Source organism: Lates calcarifer, linkage group LG16_LG22 (assembly GCF_001640805.2).
Source record: "Lates calcarifer isolate ASB-BC8 linkage group LG16_LG22, TLL_Latcal_v3, whole genome shotgun sequence".
NCBI classification, from domain to species: domain Eukaryota; kingdom Metazoa; phylum Chordata; class Actinopteri; family Centropomidae; genus Lates; species Lates calcarifer.
The window spans coordinates 6,455,366-6,473,232 of record NC_066848.1 but is presented as its reverse complement, the minus strand read 5'-3'; the positions used below and the strand labels follow the sequence as shown (position 1 = coordinate 6,473,232).

The 17,867-nt window shown below is 37.5% G+C and overlaps 1 protein-coding gene across 1 annotated transcript in view; it reads right to left on the bottom strand.

Moving 5' to 3' along the window:
- The window catches only part of eys (eyes shut homolog), a 140,041-nt gene that overhangs the window by 62,978 nt on the left and 59,196 nt on the right, over positions 1–17,867 (bottom strand). The window contains exons 25-30 of the mRNA XM_051076578.1: positions 11,634–11,730; positions 11,042–11,149; positions 9,443–9,588; positions 2,832–3,003; positions 2,421–2,499; positions 1,778–1,977 (exon numbers count right to left, since the gene is read on the bottom strand). Coding sequence (XP_050932535.1) covers positions 1,778–1,977; positions 2,421–2,499; positions 2,832–3,003; positions 9,443–9,588; positions 11,042–11,149; positions 11,634–11,730 — 802 coding nt within the window. The remainder of the gene's footprint in view (positions 1–1,777; positions 1,978–2,420; positions 2,500–2,831; positions 3,004–9,442; positions 9,589–11,041; positions 11,150–11,633; positions 11,731–17,867) is intronic.

Sequence of the window (17,867 nt, the reverse complement as noted above, 5' to 3'; positions counted from 1 at the left end):
TTTGTGGACTTCCAATTCACAGTCACAATTCTATCTCACTGAACATCTTTGTGAAAACAACAGAAAAGGAGACACAAGCAAAACAATGGGAAATAAAAAGTGGAAATTCTTAAAAAAAAAAAAGGCTCTTCAACTACTAAACTCTTGCTGTATTCATGAGGCTCAATTCCTCTGATTTCTGCTGAGATCTGTGAAGCATAGCTGATTAAATCACGTAACACTACAACATCACGGATTTCATGCATAACCTGTTGGCTGATCACCATTGTAGAGAGGGAATGGAGTGCTTTTGAGGCCATTTGCTGAACAGGTGCAGAACTGAGTGTGTACCACTTCACACACAACATGCAGATAAAACAACACTCTGTATTTCATGTATTGTAGATGTAGTTTGGCTGAGGAACTATTGCATGACTAATTGTATATTTTAGCCCATTAGGCCATGTACTACCCTGACCAGGCCTTCTCCATCCAAGTGGATGTGGAAGTGTCAAACATGCTTACCTCTAAAAAAAAAATCTGGTGATGTAAAGTCATAGTCCATGTTGTAAATATAATTAAATGATTGGAAACTGCTGTCTCTCAGAAATTCACCAACAAATCTTTCAACTAACACTAGCTGACTCATAATGGACAAAAGCTAAAACTGTTAATGTTTTCTGGTAGGGTATCAGCAGTGTAAGACATTAACAGATGGCCAAAATGTTGGTTTTCTATCTATAGCTCAAGCTATTTAATCTCTTAATTAGTCCATTAATCAGTTAATAATGTGCTTATAAACTGAACAACAATAAATTAAATTTTATGTCCAAATCTAATTGAAATTCAGCAAAATAATCCTCTGTTGTGGTGGTAAGTGCACACAATGCACAATCACCCTATTGCAGATCAGCAAGACACTAAAGGACATTAATAACTAGCAGGTGTATGTATATATTAACTCTGTCCTTAGCGTGCACATTTTTCTATGAATGTAGTACATGGAGTATATGACCTCCTTGTACAAAAATAAGCCAACAATGAAGGGGGTATCATAAAAAAAAAAACTAAGACGAGACAGCAGGCAGTCCTGTGCATCAACACAGTAAAGAACAGCAACCTCTTTGGAGTTGTGGTAGTCTGTAATTGTGACACTGAGCATACAGCAGCACATCAGCACAAGGTTAGACAATGTAATTAACTGCAAAGCTTCCAGGGAGCTGCTGTGTCAAATCTGCACACTCTTACTACATACAGCTTGTATTCAGATACACTTCATCACTCAAGGGAGAGCATGTCAGCAATTAAAAAGTAATGATTCACTTGCAACCAACCTGGCAGACTGCTATTGTATAGTAGTACACAGATATATTGCAGCACTATTCTTGTGAGACAAGCTGTATTTTTAAGTAGAGACAAGCAAGATTCCCAGAACAGTGATGCTGACTTCAACTGTTAAAGATGCAGATTTAGATTCTGAAATGTGCCTCTTGCAAAGTTAATCAACTAATGAAGCTAACGAGGTACAGCTAACATGACCTCCATAAGTTTGTCAAAAATGCTGTTTCTGGCTGTCTTGTTTTAAAATGAAAACTTAAATATACATTTGATGTCTATATACAGCATATTATATTGTACCAAAACACTAAGGCTAAAGCTGCATCAGATGGCACCCAGGCTACACTCAGCAGAGCATGTTGTTCCAGTCAACTCATATTACTTTGGCTACATTCAGGGATAAATTTTCAGTATCATTACATCGAAACAATAAAAGACTCCCAACAGCGGACCAACTCACCTGCATGTAAAGTTTGATCCTTCACCATCAAGGCAGGTGGCTCCATTGAAACACAACGAGACATTAAAAGCAACCTCTTTGCAGATGTCTACATCATTCTCACAGGTCTTCCCTGTGTAACCATCCTGACAGAAGCATGCATATTTATCAGTGAGATCCACACATGAGCCTCCATTCAGACAGGGACTGGAAGCACAGTCCTGTAACAGAAAAGACATCAATCATTTACAAGAGTGAGACAAAAGTGACAGATACAACCATGAAATGCATGATTTACCATCTGAAATGCAAGTGTGGTTTAAAAAAAGAAAAAAACCCTACAACTCTGGTTTAGAACAAATTGATGGTAATTAAAAAGCAGATGATCAGGTTATCTATTCCATTAAATGCTCACAGAGACCTTTTAAGCAACTCAGTGTTTTATCTCTGGAGTCCAGCACAAGCGGTGGTTTAAATCAATTGGGCATTAGAATAAACAATTTCTTTTATTTGTACAGTGCTTACATGATCCTGGTAGTTCAACTGACTTGTCTTGTAGAAGAATCAATAGAGTTAGTGATACCAAAGGCCACACAAAGATTACAAAATTCTCTTGACATTCCTCTTGCACACCCAGCAGGTTTATTAATTAAGCTCAACTCACGTCAATGTTTGTTTCACATCTGCTGCCCGTCCATCCAGATTCACAGAGACAGGAGTATGAATGTATTCCATCAGTACAGCTGAGAAAGCCACAACAGATGGGGTCAGTACTGATTCATCAAAACTATGCAGCTGTATGAAATGAATTAAAAAGCATTAATATATGCAGATCCTTTGCTATATAGTTTATGCAGAATCCTTAGAGTGATATAATCTTTTGAATGAATGAGTATTTCCCCTTCAATGGAATAATGACTATAATTTCAGACCACTGAGACAACCTGTGCATCACATTAGCACATGTGACATATGCCTCCACTCACTGCACAAGGAGTGTAATTAAAAATAATTTCATGCCATTTCTGCGCAATTTGCAGTGTTTCTGTTTTAAATGGTGGAGAAAAATCTGTACCTCCCATGGAGACAAGGCGCTGACATGCATTCATCAATGTTGGTCTCACAGTGAAGCCCAATGAAGCCATCAGGACACAAGCAGTGGTATTGATTAGGCGCATCAGTACATTTCCCACTATTTTGGCATGGGTTTGAAACACATTCATCGATGTTAACTTCACACCGTGGCCCTGGAAAATTAAACATATTTCATTAAGACATTACATATTAAACAAATTAACAGGAGAAAGGTCTTTTCTTTGGTACTTCAGTTGTGAAACTGTTTACAAAAACACAACAAAAAAATTACAATAGGATGTATACAGCAGTTGAATTCAGAGGAGATGTAGGTCTGTAGTATGAAAAATCAGTGCAAGTATTTTCTAAACTAAACAAACGAGGCTGAGCTTTTATAATGCCAAAACAACTCTGCAACTGCATTTTGGATCTTTTGAGACATCACTGTATGCTCCAGGACATGGTCCCATTTTTACAGTGCTTTGTTAGTTTGACAAACTGAGAGAAATAAAGTACACTGGCTATGTTTAATCCAAGGAGGGAATACACCAGCACTTCCATGTTTTTAACTGCTGTTGGACACAGTGGAGGTCTACAGCACAGTTAATCTACTGTATATCAGTCTGTGGCTACAAAGAGATGTCAGAAAAAATCCATTGTTGGTTTTTCTTTTCATTTGATGTGTCCTTTGTAGTAAAAGATCTGCCTTATCCTTCAGTGGTAACCATGGGTTAGAGCATACACCCATGTCAAGCTGTATAAAGATTATCTGCAAAACAATATTTCCCATTGTAAACTGCTTTGCTTGCATCATTCATTTTCAAGGACACTGCTTACTGGGCCTCTGTTTTTTAATGACACTGTATTGTATTTTTGACACTGTATTGCAACTGTGACCTTCATCATACAATATGAATGAATTTGAAGCTCCACAATTTTATTTAAAAATAAAAGTCAGAAACTTGAAAAACATCCATACAAACAGATATCCCACTCATCACACAAGCTTACTGTATGTATTACATGTATGAAAATGTGAAGTATACAATTTGTAGGTAATTAACTCTATCATGCAAAACCACCACTTGGTCCTCTTAGAGCAAAATACTATCTCCTAATAGCAGTGAGCATACTGTCCAGATAAAGCTGCCTCACCAACATGACATGTTTTTCCTCTCTGGTCTCTTCAGTAACCTTTGATATAAAATGATCACAGACTGGCAGGAATGGTAAACATGACCATGCAGTGTGCAGTAAACTGACATAGCATTAAAGGATTTCTAGGTTGTGTAGCTTGATTTTTTATTATTCTCCTATTACTGATGACATACCTTGGATGCTTTTAATGAAAAAGAATAGCTATGAGACACAATTCAAAAAGGCTTTAATCAATTATTTTGCATAAATGTCCTTAAGTTACTTGCTCGCATTAATGTTAATTTTCAACACCCAGCCTCTACATAAAATGGCAACTAAATGAAAGCAGAAAGCAGAAACAGTCTACCACTGAGAGTTTTAACCAAGTTAAACCATACAGTTACTTGAATTTTAGAGGATGGATAGGACTGATGTGACCGATGACAGTAGGACTAATGATTAGGAATAGAAGCAGTGTGTTGTATGCATTATACAAATATACACAGATCTCAAAAGAAAGAAAATAAAAAGAAAATCACAGAGGAACTTTTAATACAGTGGCAGAGCCAGACAATTTTCACAGGGCTGGCCAAGTTGAGGAAAGTACAAACTTTGGGGTGGCACAGAAATTAGAATCTTGTTCAGTTTTCTCTGTAATGGCATGGTGCTGTATAGAGGTTAGATTATGATGTTTACTTATGATCAGAAAGTGTGTATCTAAAATAACCCCTTGATAGTTTGTTGGTGTGCAGGCAATAAGAGAGTGCCATTTTCATTATTCTCTATCACCATTACATTTTATCTTCACCATTTACAGACCCCTCTAGAGGAAACTATAATTAGCTATGTGGTGCTACATGGGATAGAAAGTGGAGAAGCCAGACTGTAGCCAGAGGAAGACATAGACACCCCAGGCCACCCCCTGGCTCCGCCACTGCATTGTGTTTCATCTTACCTGCTTAGGCACTACAGGTGTAAGTTAGCATTTTTGCTAGAATCCAGCATGTTTATATTTTTTTTATTCATACTGACATTTATCAATGTTTTCCCAGATAGTTATTCTATCTTGTGAAAGTAAAACGGTGTTAAAACAATTAGTCAATGATCCATCTATTTGATCCACAGATAAAAGAATCCTCAACAACAGTGATAATTGATCGATTGATTGAAATCATATGCTCTTTTCCCAAACAGTAGTGTGCTAATAATGAATTTAATACATTTAACAGACAATACACATATGATAAAATTAAATTATTCCCATGGAAAAGTAACTGTTAATACATAAACACATGTGACATCTTTAAGGGGCCAGATTATCCAGATTCTCCAAACACAGTGGATGTGAAGGTGTTCAGAGTATTGACTAAGTTAAGTTAACCAGCCACATTTCTCTCCAGGAAGTGTCCTGGTTACTTCAGATCATCCACAGAATTATCACTTTTCATATGGACTGCAGTACTTCTTTATTACAGAGTAGTTGTTCACAGTGAGGCCTGAGGATGAGACATTGTGTCATGAGATAAAAGTATGGAATTTTTTAATGTCAATTTTGACTGCTGTGAGAACACAAACAAATATTCCATTTACCTCCACTATGATAGATACCTCAATAAAACCAGTGGTATGTATGTACCACTAAAACTGAGTTTAGTCATTTGGGTGAATTGCCCCTTAAAAACACTTAAAACATATTTAAGAAAATTAAGAAAGGCTTTTTTTAACCAAGGTGCCTAAAAGAACTGAGAATGCTGCAACAATTGCTGACCTTTGTGATGTCCCTGAGAGGACCCAGTGAAGTGCAGCACTGAACTAATGGAAAAGTGTTGTCATATACTGTAAGAGCTGTATATCCTTATAACTGTGACTACACAGTACCATGTCTTTGAAGGCACAATCCTCCCTAAAAACTGTACTGCACCAAATGTGCTGACTCAAAGGGAACACATGAATTATCCTCAAAACAACTTATATCTTCACTGTTTGTCAGACACAATTTAGGAGAAGTCTGAAGATTCACTAAGTAAGTCAGCTTTATTCAGAGAGTTGATGATTGTTATTATTTATGCAGACCTCACAAAAATAGCAACGAGATCAGAGAAGAAATGAAGGGGAGGGGAGAGTTCAAGCTGTGAGGGAAACACCAGATAACAGGAACTGTCAAAGTTAGACGTCCTCCTGCCAGTAAATCAGAACGCAAGTTGGGCAAACACACTGATGATGTTTATAGTAGTCTAAATTATAGCAGGTAGTGCTTTAGAGAGATCCACAGAAATGACTATGTTTCCTAAGGAATTAAAAATAAATGAGCATTTTTGTGATGTTGTTTTTCACTAGAGTGGTAATAAGATAATTTACTAACCCTGAAGTCTATTTGAGACTTCCAGGAATGGAGAGATGAAAAATTATGACCAACCCATCATTAATCATTTGGTTAGCTTTTTATCTTTGGATGACACAGATGTAAAGAAACACAGTGACAACGGGAGCAAGAATTTATTTATTGCCTCCCGTGTTTTATCATGAAAGAGAATAAATAAACTGTCTTTAGCGTACACAAAATCTATCATGTTATCTCGTTACAGACTGTAAAACGATCCCTTTCTTGTCAAAGTGAAAACTTGTTTCATTTAAGTCAAAAGGAAAACTATACGGCAAACTAGAAAATTCAGTTTATGATTACAAAGGTGACAAAACAATGCTTGGAAAAAACAACAACAGAGTTGAAATAGAAAATGAACTATGGATAATGTAACACACAAATGTGATGAGGGAAATGAAGCAATAAGTTAAAAAAGGTGGTAGAAAAATGTCTTTTGTTAACTCACACATTTTTATGACACATGTATTTCACATTATCCATAGTCTGATGCTCACCGTAAAAAAACACTCATGTAATTTGATATATTTATTTAGGCTAGAAGTCTTACTGCTACTTACTACTTTAGGTTGTAGGCTGGCATTTTACACTGAATCCAAAATAAGAAGATGAGCTGTAAATGAGACACGGAATTACATACTGAGCATTAATGCTGCTGGTGAATGAGAGTCTGGAATAGCTTTAAAAACCTAATTCTAAGATTAAAACGTACAAGTTAATACATCTAGACTACAAAGTGTCTTGAAGCTTATTTTAAATATTTAAAATTTTGCACTTACAATGTAGATTGACTATTTATTAAGTTTTTAGCCCAAAAACACATGTATAAGCCATGTAGCTTACTAACCCTGTCTCACAGTAGGACAAACTGCCTCAGTTTTTAATTGATACAATTAATAAATGTACTATTATAATGTATTAATAAATGTTAGCACAGACAGTACATGTAATTCCATTCATTCAGTCCATCTCTAAAGCAACAGCTCTCTGCAGAGGCTCAGCGGCAAAGAGAAATAATGGCAACATTTTATTTGTCAAGTTCACCCAGCAAAACACTGAGTTTACTGAAGCCTTAACATCAAAACAACACTGTGGGGGCCAGAACATCATCATCCAACAATGTGCTGACTGAGGAAGCTTGCCACAATGTGCTGATTGCACTGTACTATCACTCAAGGGAACGTGCTCCTTAATGATGGGTGAAGAAGAGAAAACAGAAGGTGACGAATAGTGTGCTTAAACTGTGATTTATATAAACAAGATCACCCATTAATCATGTCACGGTAATGACTTCTGACCCCCGTATAGAACGCTGTGCCTATGTACAGTTAAATAATATTACTGGGATTGCAGAGCCTTTTAATTCAAATGTCCTAAGTAATGATTAGACAGCTGAGATCTCGGCAGCTGCCAAGACACACAGTAGATGTTACAGTGCCATTATAGTAGACATGTTTCTCTTTATGACACATGGAGAACAAAAAGCATAATTACATGTGCTTAGGTTAGAGGCCTAACTAAAGACTGTTATTGAACAAGTGATGAATATTGGCACCTGACTTACCAAGAAGTGAGGAACACTGCAAGATAACAAAAAAAGAGCACCTGCTTAATCTAACACTTTCAAAAAATGTGGGTCACACAGACTTTTATACTTTTAGAAAGGTGAAAAATAATGATAAAAGCTGTTGGGTGTGTCAGAAATGTGAATGTGAATCAAAAAATTTTCTGGCTCTGTGCTTCAGTTATTTCTCAAAGCTAAAATATGTTACATGTTTTTAAAAAAAAAAAAAAGCCTTTAGACAGCTTCTTAGCAAAAACGTATATATGTGACGGCACACTGAAACAAGAGGATTTACTGAAATAGCAGAAAATGCAGATCCACTGGCTGACTCACTAAAGAAAAACCAGTACGAAAATTCAATAAGGACGGTGATGCAGGTGGGAATGAAGTGTCATCATAGCTTAATCACATCCATGAAAGTGTGTAGATATAGCACTAGACTGATTTATTAGTAGGCAGCTTCAACTGTTACAGTCAAAATGAATTTTGGCATTCGATATGCGAAAAAAACACCCCCTGACTTTCCTGATGGCAGGAGCAAATAATATGCTAATACCATCAAGTGACACAACAAGTTACAAGTATTTGAATGACAGAAGAGATGACACATCATACCTTCAAAGCAGAATAACATTTCAATCAACTTCAATCAGGCTGCAAAAGCATGATGTGATGTATCACCCTAAGATGTTAAATTTACTACATAACTAGAATAAAAAGAAGTTACACACAGCTACAGGAGCACCATGCACCCATTTGTGTTCTTGTGAAAAGTTGCAATGCCATTACATGTGTTACCAGAGCAAATATTTTGTATGAGTTCTACTTGGTTTGAGCCGATCCAAACTGTATCCTCTGGCCGCTTGCTCTCTTGGGGAACCCTGTTTCCTCAGATGAGCTTAGAGCAACAGAAAAAGTAATGACTTGTACTATGCTGTGCGTAGGCCTAATAATAAAAGCTGCTTCTGTGGGAATTGGGCCATGCGTGTCAGGTTCTGCTCTCCAGAGTAGCAATACCTCAGAGATTTCCCCCCTCTCTCAACTGGGGAAGGATAAATTGATGATACAGTGTGGAAGACAAATGAAATTAATCTTCCCAGTACCTGACAGGAATCGGCTTTAGATAGTGTGCACACACACGTGTACACACATACACACACGCTAAAATAGCTCGATATCCGTCTGGGTGGAAAATAAGACAAATGGATTGAAGTAAAACAACAATAGCGTTGTGAGACTAAAGAGGCTGATGAAATAAAATAAAGGAAACTAACAGACACTGAGAAGTTTTCATCAGATAAAACAGGTGACATTAATTTATCTCTTGTTAGCTTTTCTGAAAAGCAGGCACTGTATCTTTCAGAAGCAGGCAGGCTAATTAAAAGCAAGAATTGTGAAGTCCTTTTTCTTTTTTACACTAAGCCAGATCTGCGCCAGAGTTACTTCAATAGCGTTTGGCCGCAGCAGTCGTGATAAGCTTTTTAGACTCTCATATTGATCTTCATGTCACCTTAGGGCAAGAAAGGCCTACCTGAGTATCCAGGGCGACAGACACATTTGAAGCCCCCGGGCGTGTTAATACAGGTGCCCCCGTGTAGGCAAGGTGAAACTTCACACTCATTCACATCCAGGTCACACAGTGTTCCAAAATAACCAGGAGGGCAAAGGCAGCGAAACCTAGGGAAGATGCGATAACACTTGATCATTAAGAAATAAAGTGAAATCCAGTGAAGTCCAATGTGTCAGATAGTAATTAGTTTGTGTTCTGTTCTTATTGTAAAAAAAATAAGCAGAATCATTTTCTCTGTAAAAACTGCACACACTCTTACAGAAATAATTACTTGGAGAAAAACAGTGTGTGTGTCAGTCTGTGTGTGTTCCAAACCCACTAAGACAAACTAAAGTGCAGATTAAGACTAATTTTTCATTCCCAAACTCTTCATATACAAATTAACAATATGACAGCAATTAACTCTCCCAGTGTGTAACTTCATTTGAATCATGTTTGATGACTTATTACTATCGGGAAGAGCTTAATCTGTACAGTTTACTCAATTTGAATCCCTCTCTGCAGCTGTCTGTGGATCTAATATCCCCTGACCATGCACCTCAGAGGAGATGGTTATCTTGTTTGTAAGTGAGATAATTAAAAAACATGCAATTAGACACCTCTGTGTTAAAATATAAACTACATCTTTTGATTATTTAAACAGAATTTTTCATCAGTAAACCAGTTACATCATATCAAGTTTCTGTGATGTGCTAAACTGCATTTTTATTGTCATGTGGCACAAAAGACTGCTGAGTCTAAGACAACACTGTAAAAACAATTTTTTTTATGCAGTCTCCTGCACCAGTGGCTACTCACAGTCAAGTTGGCCAATAGTTAGTTAGTTCCATATGTAAAAGCCAGTACTGTCTAAGTAGATGGGGAGAGACAATGTGACCCCTGCAGAGTCAAACTCACAGTATCTTGAGGAAAAGGGTGGGTAAACAGAAGACAGCAAGGGCTCAGTGAGTATACAGCAGAGTCTGATTCATCACCACTGTACAGATGGACCTGTTCAGCTTGTTGGGTCAGGGAGACAGAGATGGCGGTGTGCATAGTGTTCATGGTGGACAGTGAGGTTAAAACACACCTGATGTGAACTCCCTGGACTGTGCAATCAGAGGAGCGCTCAGAGCAGGGCCAGGTCACATGGGAGCAAAATCATGACGGGAGACAAACTGGAGACAAACCATTTAGGACTCAAATTGGCCCTGGGACTTCTCTACCCATCTGTCCGACTAAGCCTGGAAGCCCCGGGGCTCCCATTAAGCACAGCAGAGAGAAGCACCAGTGGAGTTAAGCCCAATCTAGATACATGATGTGTTCTTGCTGAATTCACACTCTGTCTTTAGAATAGCAGCTTATGTGTGTCAAGGATGAAGACAGGCTTGTTATACAAACTGGAACACTTTGAAGAGGAATGCGTGTGTTGTCTTTGGAGAACACTTTTCTTCGTTCGCCTTTCAAAACAAACTCAGGAAATTAATTCTGCCAGGCCTTTATTGAAACATGCATTTTTTTAAAGCACACAGTGAATAAGGTGCAAAGTCAAAGCATAAAAGGATTTATGTTCATACTTACTCATTCACAAGGTCTTGACAAGTGCTGGCATTGTGGCAAGGGTTGGAGGTGCACTCATTGATGTCTTCCTCACAGTGAATGCCAGAAAATCCCATCTTACAATCACAGCTGGAACAGAAAAATCATTAATATTGATATTTTGTCTCAGATGGAAAACAGAGGATCTATCAGTTTCCTACTAACACATGCAGAGTGAAAAAAATCTATAGGAATTTAATGATATTAATTATCATCATATTTATATTGATTGCACACACAGTACAGTAACATAGGTCTGTTTAAGTACACCTTAAACAGCACACCTTAAACTGACACGAGCAATTAAGGTATATTTTTGTTAACAATTTGACTGAATTTAACTTATTTCAACCTGAAATGCTATATTACTATATCTAGTACACTATTACTATATCTAGATCTATTAGCTCAGGGTAACCTACTATCAGAATTACAGTAAAATCCCCTGAAACCTGAAAAGGTTTCTAGTATTGATACTCTAGATTAACAAATGTTTAAAGTCCATCATCTGCAAAGCCTGACATTTTCTTGCCTCCTAAGAAATGAAAAACTGGTTATGGATAACACTTTTTACCTATAACTGTTGACCCGGTCCACACAGTCGCCCTGGTTCTGGCATGGATTTGAGCTACACTCATTGGTGTCAATTTCACACCAACTTCCTTCAAATCCTGAAAGATAGATGAGATGGTCATGGATCAGCAAGCCCCACTACATCCTGAAAACGTCAGGGCCGATGATAACAAAGGCCCCAGTGAATGCCATTTTAATGGAACTAGTAGCCCCTGTAGCATATCTCATCTTCCAGCTCTCGGCACTCACTGTTTCCCCTTTGAGAGTGTGTAAGTCTAATAATACTTTAGTGCCACAGACAGATTGGTCTGAGGGTTAGTGGTTTGGGGTTTGGGAGGTGTGTGTCTGTGTGTGCGACCGTGCATATGTGTGCCTGTGTGTATGAGAGAATGCGAGTGAGTAGGGGGACATCTTGTTAAGTTAGGGTAAGAGGGAGAGGCTAAACCCAAGAGCTCTTTTGCCCTTGTTCATTAGGGGGTTGAGGGGCAGGATGGCTAAGCAGATCAGCATGGATGTTTTGTTGTACTTCTGAAGGCAGCCTGGGAGCCTGTAATGTTCTGCCTGGTAGAGGTATTTCTCTGGTGCCTGGTCCGGTTCATGGATGGTTTTCAGCTGAACAAATCAAACTGCATAAGTTTTATGAAGAAAAATGAAGTCATAAAGGACCCTTGATGACAAATTGTGTGGATGCAAATGGGGGAAAAAAAATTGTGAGAAAAATCTGTGAAATGTTACCACTTCTAAATATACATTCAAACTGCTCAAATTCAGTGAGATCAATTTAGACCTAAAAATTCAAGTCAGAAAAATCTATCTGCTTAAAGTAGTCAAATTCTGACACTAAAATGAACAGATATGACATTCAGACCTGAGCATCCGGGACACCTTCGATAAGCAAACAAGTCTAGCTAATTGATTCTTTATGGCCATCATTTCCTTCCATACTATTGATTTTCAACATTCTGTGACTGTCTCTGCCTCTGTCGTGGTATGAGTAATAATACAGAAGTACCATTTCCTGAGCAATCCTGCTATCAAACTCCATTAAAACTCTGAGCTCAGAAATCCAAAGACAACTACTGTGCTGTCCCTGCAGAGCACCATCTGCCATGCATAATTAAAGGTGGTACAAGCACAAAGCAAAGGGTTAATAAAACAATCTTATAATGAGTGTTAGTACAGTTATTGTTTCCTTATCTCATTATGCTACTCTCGCTGCTTCAACTTAGAATTATATATATTTTAACGGTAATGGGTTTTGGCTCATGTAAATAGTCCTTCTCAGTTGAGAGGAACTTGTATTAACAATGATGAGGTTGTATTAAATTATTTTTGAGAAGCATGTGTAGTTTAATCTTTTAAATTTGAAAATGTGAAATGGTTAAATATGAGGAAATATAATATTACATTGTGTATTTTAAGGAAACACAGATGTGCCAGTATTCATGTATAAAACCTTTTACTGGATTTGTCATTTTGCCTATTTCCTAAGGTCAACATAGAAAACTGAGGGTCTCCTGTAGTGTATGTAATGGTACCATATATCAGGAGGTAACACTATATAATACTCTGTAATGACAACAATTTTCGTCACTGCAGTGTTTTCAAAATCTACTGTAAGCAACAGCTGGTAGAAAATTATAGAGATCATAAATTTCTCTGCTTAGATGGATACACCAATTGGATACCATTATTTGTGGTTTGCTTTCTAGCCACATGAAGCCCAGTACTGTTGATTGTTAAGTGACATTAAATCAGAAACTGCTTAACAACTGGATGGAGCTCTACAGAAACTCTCACTGTGCATTTAATCAGCTGAATAACCTATGTTGTATATCATTCTGTTGAAAAGGAAGCAAGGCAATTTTCCAATAGAACTAAGGTGATGCTAATGAAAAAACAGTATGGCAGTTACACTGACACAGCTCTGTGCATCTTGGGACATAAGAATGAGAGGGAATCCATGAGACCACAGAGAGCACAGAGCGTCTGGTGAATTATGGGACAGCACAGGTTTCGCAAGCTGGCCTGTCAGTCAAAGCAATGGTGGAGCACCTTGGGGACTATTTCGAATGTCACTGCAATGTAATGCATCTTCTGCTACTAAGCAGTGACTGGAGGCTTCTCTTTGACAGAGCACAGAGAGGGATACCCAAGGCGCGTGCTCACGCAGTCATTCCATCATCTGGCTGGAGCTTCAGTATGTGATCACTGCTCCTGCCAGTGAATGTCTCCGAGGAGAAGAAATTGTGGGTAATCCCCAGTGGATTGTGAACTAACTGATGGACGTTTCAATTGAAACATGAGTGACGTCTTCATTTTAACGGTGTGAATTTTGTCTGGACTGTTACATTTGTGACTATAGTCTTCTTATCAAACTTGCTGCCAGTCTGATGTTAACAGTTTCTCTGAGAGGGGTCATTTAAAATTACATTACCCACTGCTTGTGCAATATAGATTATGGTGATTGTCTGAAGTGTCATCTGTGTGCTGTCATACATTACATCAAATATCAGACAGCTTTCTTGTGCTGACCACACTCCAAATGGACAGACATCACCAGTTCTGTGCAACAAACAACTAAATGTGGGCAATTCTAAACAAACATAGATGGACGAACACACCAGATATCAAATAAGCCATCATAGCTGTTTTTCTCATAATCAAGGAGTAGCATGCTTATGAGTCCTCACTGACCAAAAACTGGGTTACTTGAATAAGTGGGTTAAGAATAGAAATCTTTTTGCAAGTAAACACCAGCCTCTGCAGCCAATTTACCCCACTGCTACACACCTGGACCACCTCCTCAGCACTGCTAATGAAGGCACAAAATGATTAAACACTGAGTTTATTTAAAATGTGTTTACTGTACAGCTGTTACAGACCCAGGCCTATTTTTATACATTAAGTATAAATGAAGCCACTAACCTCTTTCTCACCGTGGCATGCAAGTGCTTAACCATAGCTACTCTCTGGCTTAGATAATACTCACAGTATACCCACACAATTTTTCTTTTGATCCAGTTTTAGTTGTCGTAAACTATCATGCTTTTGAACATCTTTGTTACACACACATAAAAAACCAGATATATAAATGTTCAAAAGGGAAGCAAAAAGAGTTATGCAGAACATGAGTTGGTTCCAACTGTGTGCCTCTATTATATCATCCACACTTAATAACCATGTCACTGTGCCTCTTCAATTGCAAATTGCGCTCTACGACAAGAGAAAGATCTGGCTATGCTGTAAACTTTAAAGCTCCATTAAGTAATATTATTCAAAATTATCATTAAATCAAATGGCACTCTATAATGTGAAGGTGCTGTAAGTACTGATGATCCCACTGAGAATCAACGCTCAGTCTGCACCCCTATGCAGCTTTCTGCTTGATGTTTTAGTTTTATGATTGAATCTCAAAGTTATCTCTTTGACTTCCACATGACACAAGATGTTTTTAAGCAGTTGGCAGACCAAACCAGGGCTAAAATGTCTGCAGACAGTGGACTAGCCTTCTGCAGGAATGATAAGTAAAGAAGATGCCCATGTCACTCTTCTGCTTCATATTTTCTTCATATCTTCTTCAGATATGCATTTGTTTGCTAACAAGGTCCCAGCAAAAAAACTGAGATTGTAAGTTTATATTTCAGTGATAAAGATGCTAAATATTGGCTATGCTTAAAGGCAGTAGAACTGTGGGGGACATGCTTCTGCCACTTCTCAGATTTTCAGTTTTTTTTTACAGTTACAATCTGAGCAACTACATTGTCTATTAACAAATCCAGATGCACTCATCTAGGTCACCTTTGGCTGCTACCCTGACCTTACAGCAATAGGCTTGATGAGATGTAGTGAACACTTTGGTGACTGTTTTTTGCCATGAGTTTTGCCTCTCAGGCTATACACAGACTGCCTTCAGCCATTTGATTAGTGGAGGTTGCTGGGGAGTGACATAGCCTGGCAGCTTTGCCAACAGCATTCACCTGTTATTAATGGAGAAATAAATAAATAAATGAAAAAAGCATTATTATTTATATATATTTTGATTTATAGATGGGTATACAGCATGTCACTAATAAAAATGTATTTCGAAAGAGACAAATATTATTGAACATGGATAAAAGTTAAGGCAAGAAAATAAAATCCCAGATCTCTATAACTGAAACTATGCATTTATATACAATAGACCCCCTGACCTCAATGTGTGCCTAACATATGAAACTAAAACTATGCCCTTGAGTATTACATGTAACTTTAGTGTATTCTGAAGTACTTTAGCCTGTTTCCACATATCAACATAGAAACCATTTGGGTATTTTTACCTGCTGCGAAGCATTCAGGGGTTAAACACCAATATGTTAGAAGCTACTAATGACTGAGAATTTTTATGAAGGGAAAGCCTGTGATACCACTATGTGCCCATTGATGCTTTTTTCTGTCTTTTTTTGATGCAGCTGTTCAGGCTGGAAACAGAGGTCTCAAAGCTACAACAGAAGAAAAGAACCACCTTTTGCCCTCAGCAATAGAGCATCACTAGTGTGCTGAGATCTTTGCTCACTGAAGGGGCACGCTCTCATACTGAGACTGAACACCTGCTACATTTTAATATTTTCCTGCCTTTCTGTGTGCCATCATTTTCAGAATATTAAAGTAGATACTAGTTCTCTAAATGGAACTGTGATTTACATGCTATGAGCTTGCTTAAAATGCTGTATGCACTGTAGAAGAGCTAGAGTTTCTTAAGTTTAGGCTTTATCCAACTTTTTACCTCTTTTCCCCCCTCATCCTCTTTTTTACCTTACTCCAAGCTTGACTAAACATATTTTATATAATTACAACTTAAAACTTTTACTTCTGTTAATTCACTCTAAGTTAAAGTAACTCAAATCCGTATACTGTGGCCACCAGAAATTTTCAGTTTACAAAGAGTTTTAATTAAAGTTTTTTTTTTTTTTTTTTTTATCATTTAGTGTATGATTATAAGTTTTCTCCCTCATGACAGTTTTGTTGTAGTGCTTGCAGTCACAGCATATCCAGGAAGTGTGTTCCTCAATATGACTCCGGGGACTCAAATGCCTTACAGAAGAAGGATATGAAAAGAGTCTGAAGTACAGGCTGATCTTCATCATGATTTGTATAGTTTTAATTGTGATCGGAGAGAAGACAATCTGACTCTGCTGAGACACATTTGTAAAAATCTTACATCATGTATGGGAGCTACAGTATATGGAAACAATCTTGTCAGTTAAGAAAACATTAATATAGTCATCTGAACTCATGATGGTAAACTCTGAAGGTGATAATTAAATAATATGAACTTGAAATATATCTAATTACACCTAGTTAATGATAAAATAAAAGTTAAATTAACATAACTTGTAATTGTTATTTATGTCAAAATTAGCATTTTTTACAGTGAGGTCACTGACTGCCTCTCTTTCATGGACTATTATTCTGAAAGATAGATTTCTTTGATCATAGAAATTTAGCGATGGAGAGAGATGGTTATCGAAGAGGCTTACTGTCACCAAAAATTCCAACACATTTTATATATTACTACAAGTTTGTTAAATGTAACCTCTATATTCTATTTGCGACTGCTACAATACCTCAGCCAGGATGGAGATTTTTAATCTCAGTATGGCACTTTTCACCTTACATAAAGTTATTATTGTTGTTACTGAACATCTATATGACTATAATAATATGCTAATATGAAGCAATAGAGTAAATGTAATTTGCAAGAAACAGATTAATATGAATGCATTAATATGATAAGCTAAATCCTTTTGATTTATTTATGTGTTCGCGAAGAGTAGGATCAAAAGTTACAGTGTGTTATGTTCTATATCACTATACAGAGAGAAGTGAAAACATCAGTGATATTTACATACATCTGCCAGGGCATCTGGTTTATAAATTGAGACACATCTACTCTAAGTCATAATTCCTGCCTCCTCTCTAAAACAGAATAATTACTTAAAATGAATGACGCGAGGACAGGCTTTCCCAACTCATCTCTGGCAACACATATTCTCAACACATCTTTTTCAATATAATATTAGGTATGTGTCAGTTCTCTTGTTGGCACAGCTTCACAGTAGCTCATTAACCAACTGTTTGGTAGGACACAATCTCAATCTTGTGGAAGGTGAAGGCTAGTGTAGCATGCCATGCAAATAGAGGGGTTTGTTCTCCATCTGGCTAGGAACACCTCTGGGGATATTCTGAGCCATGG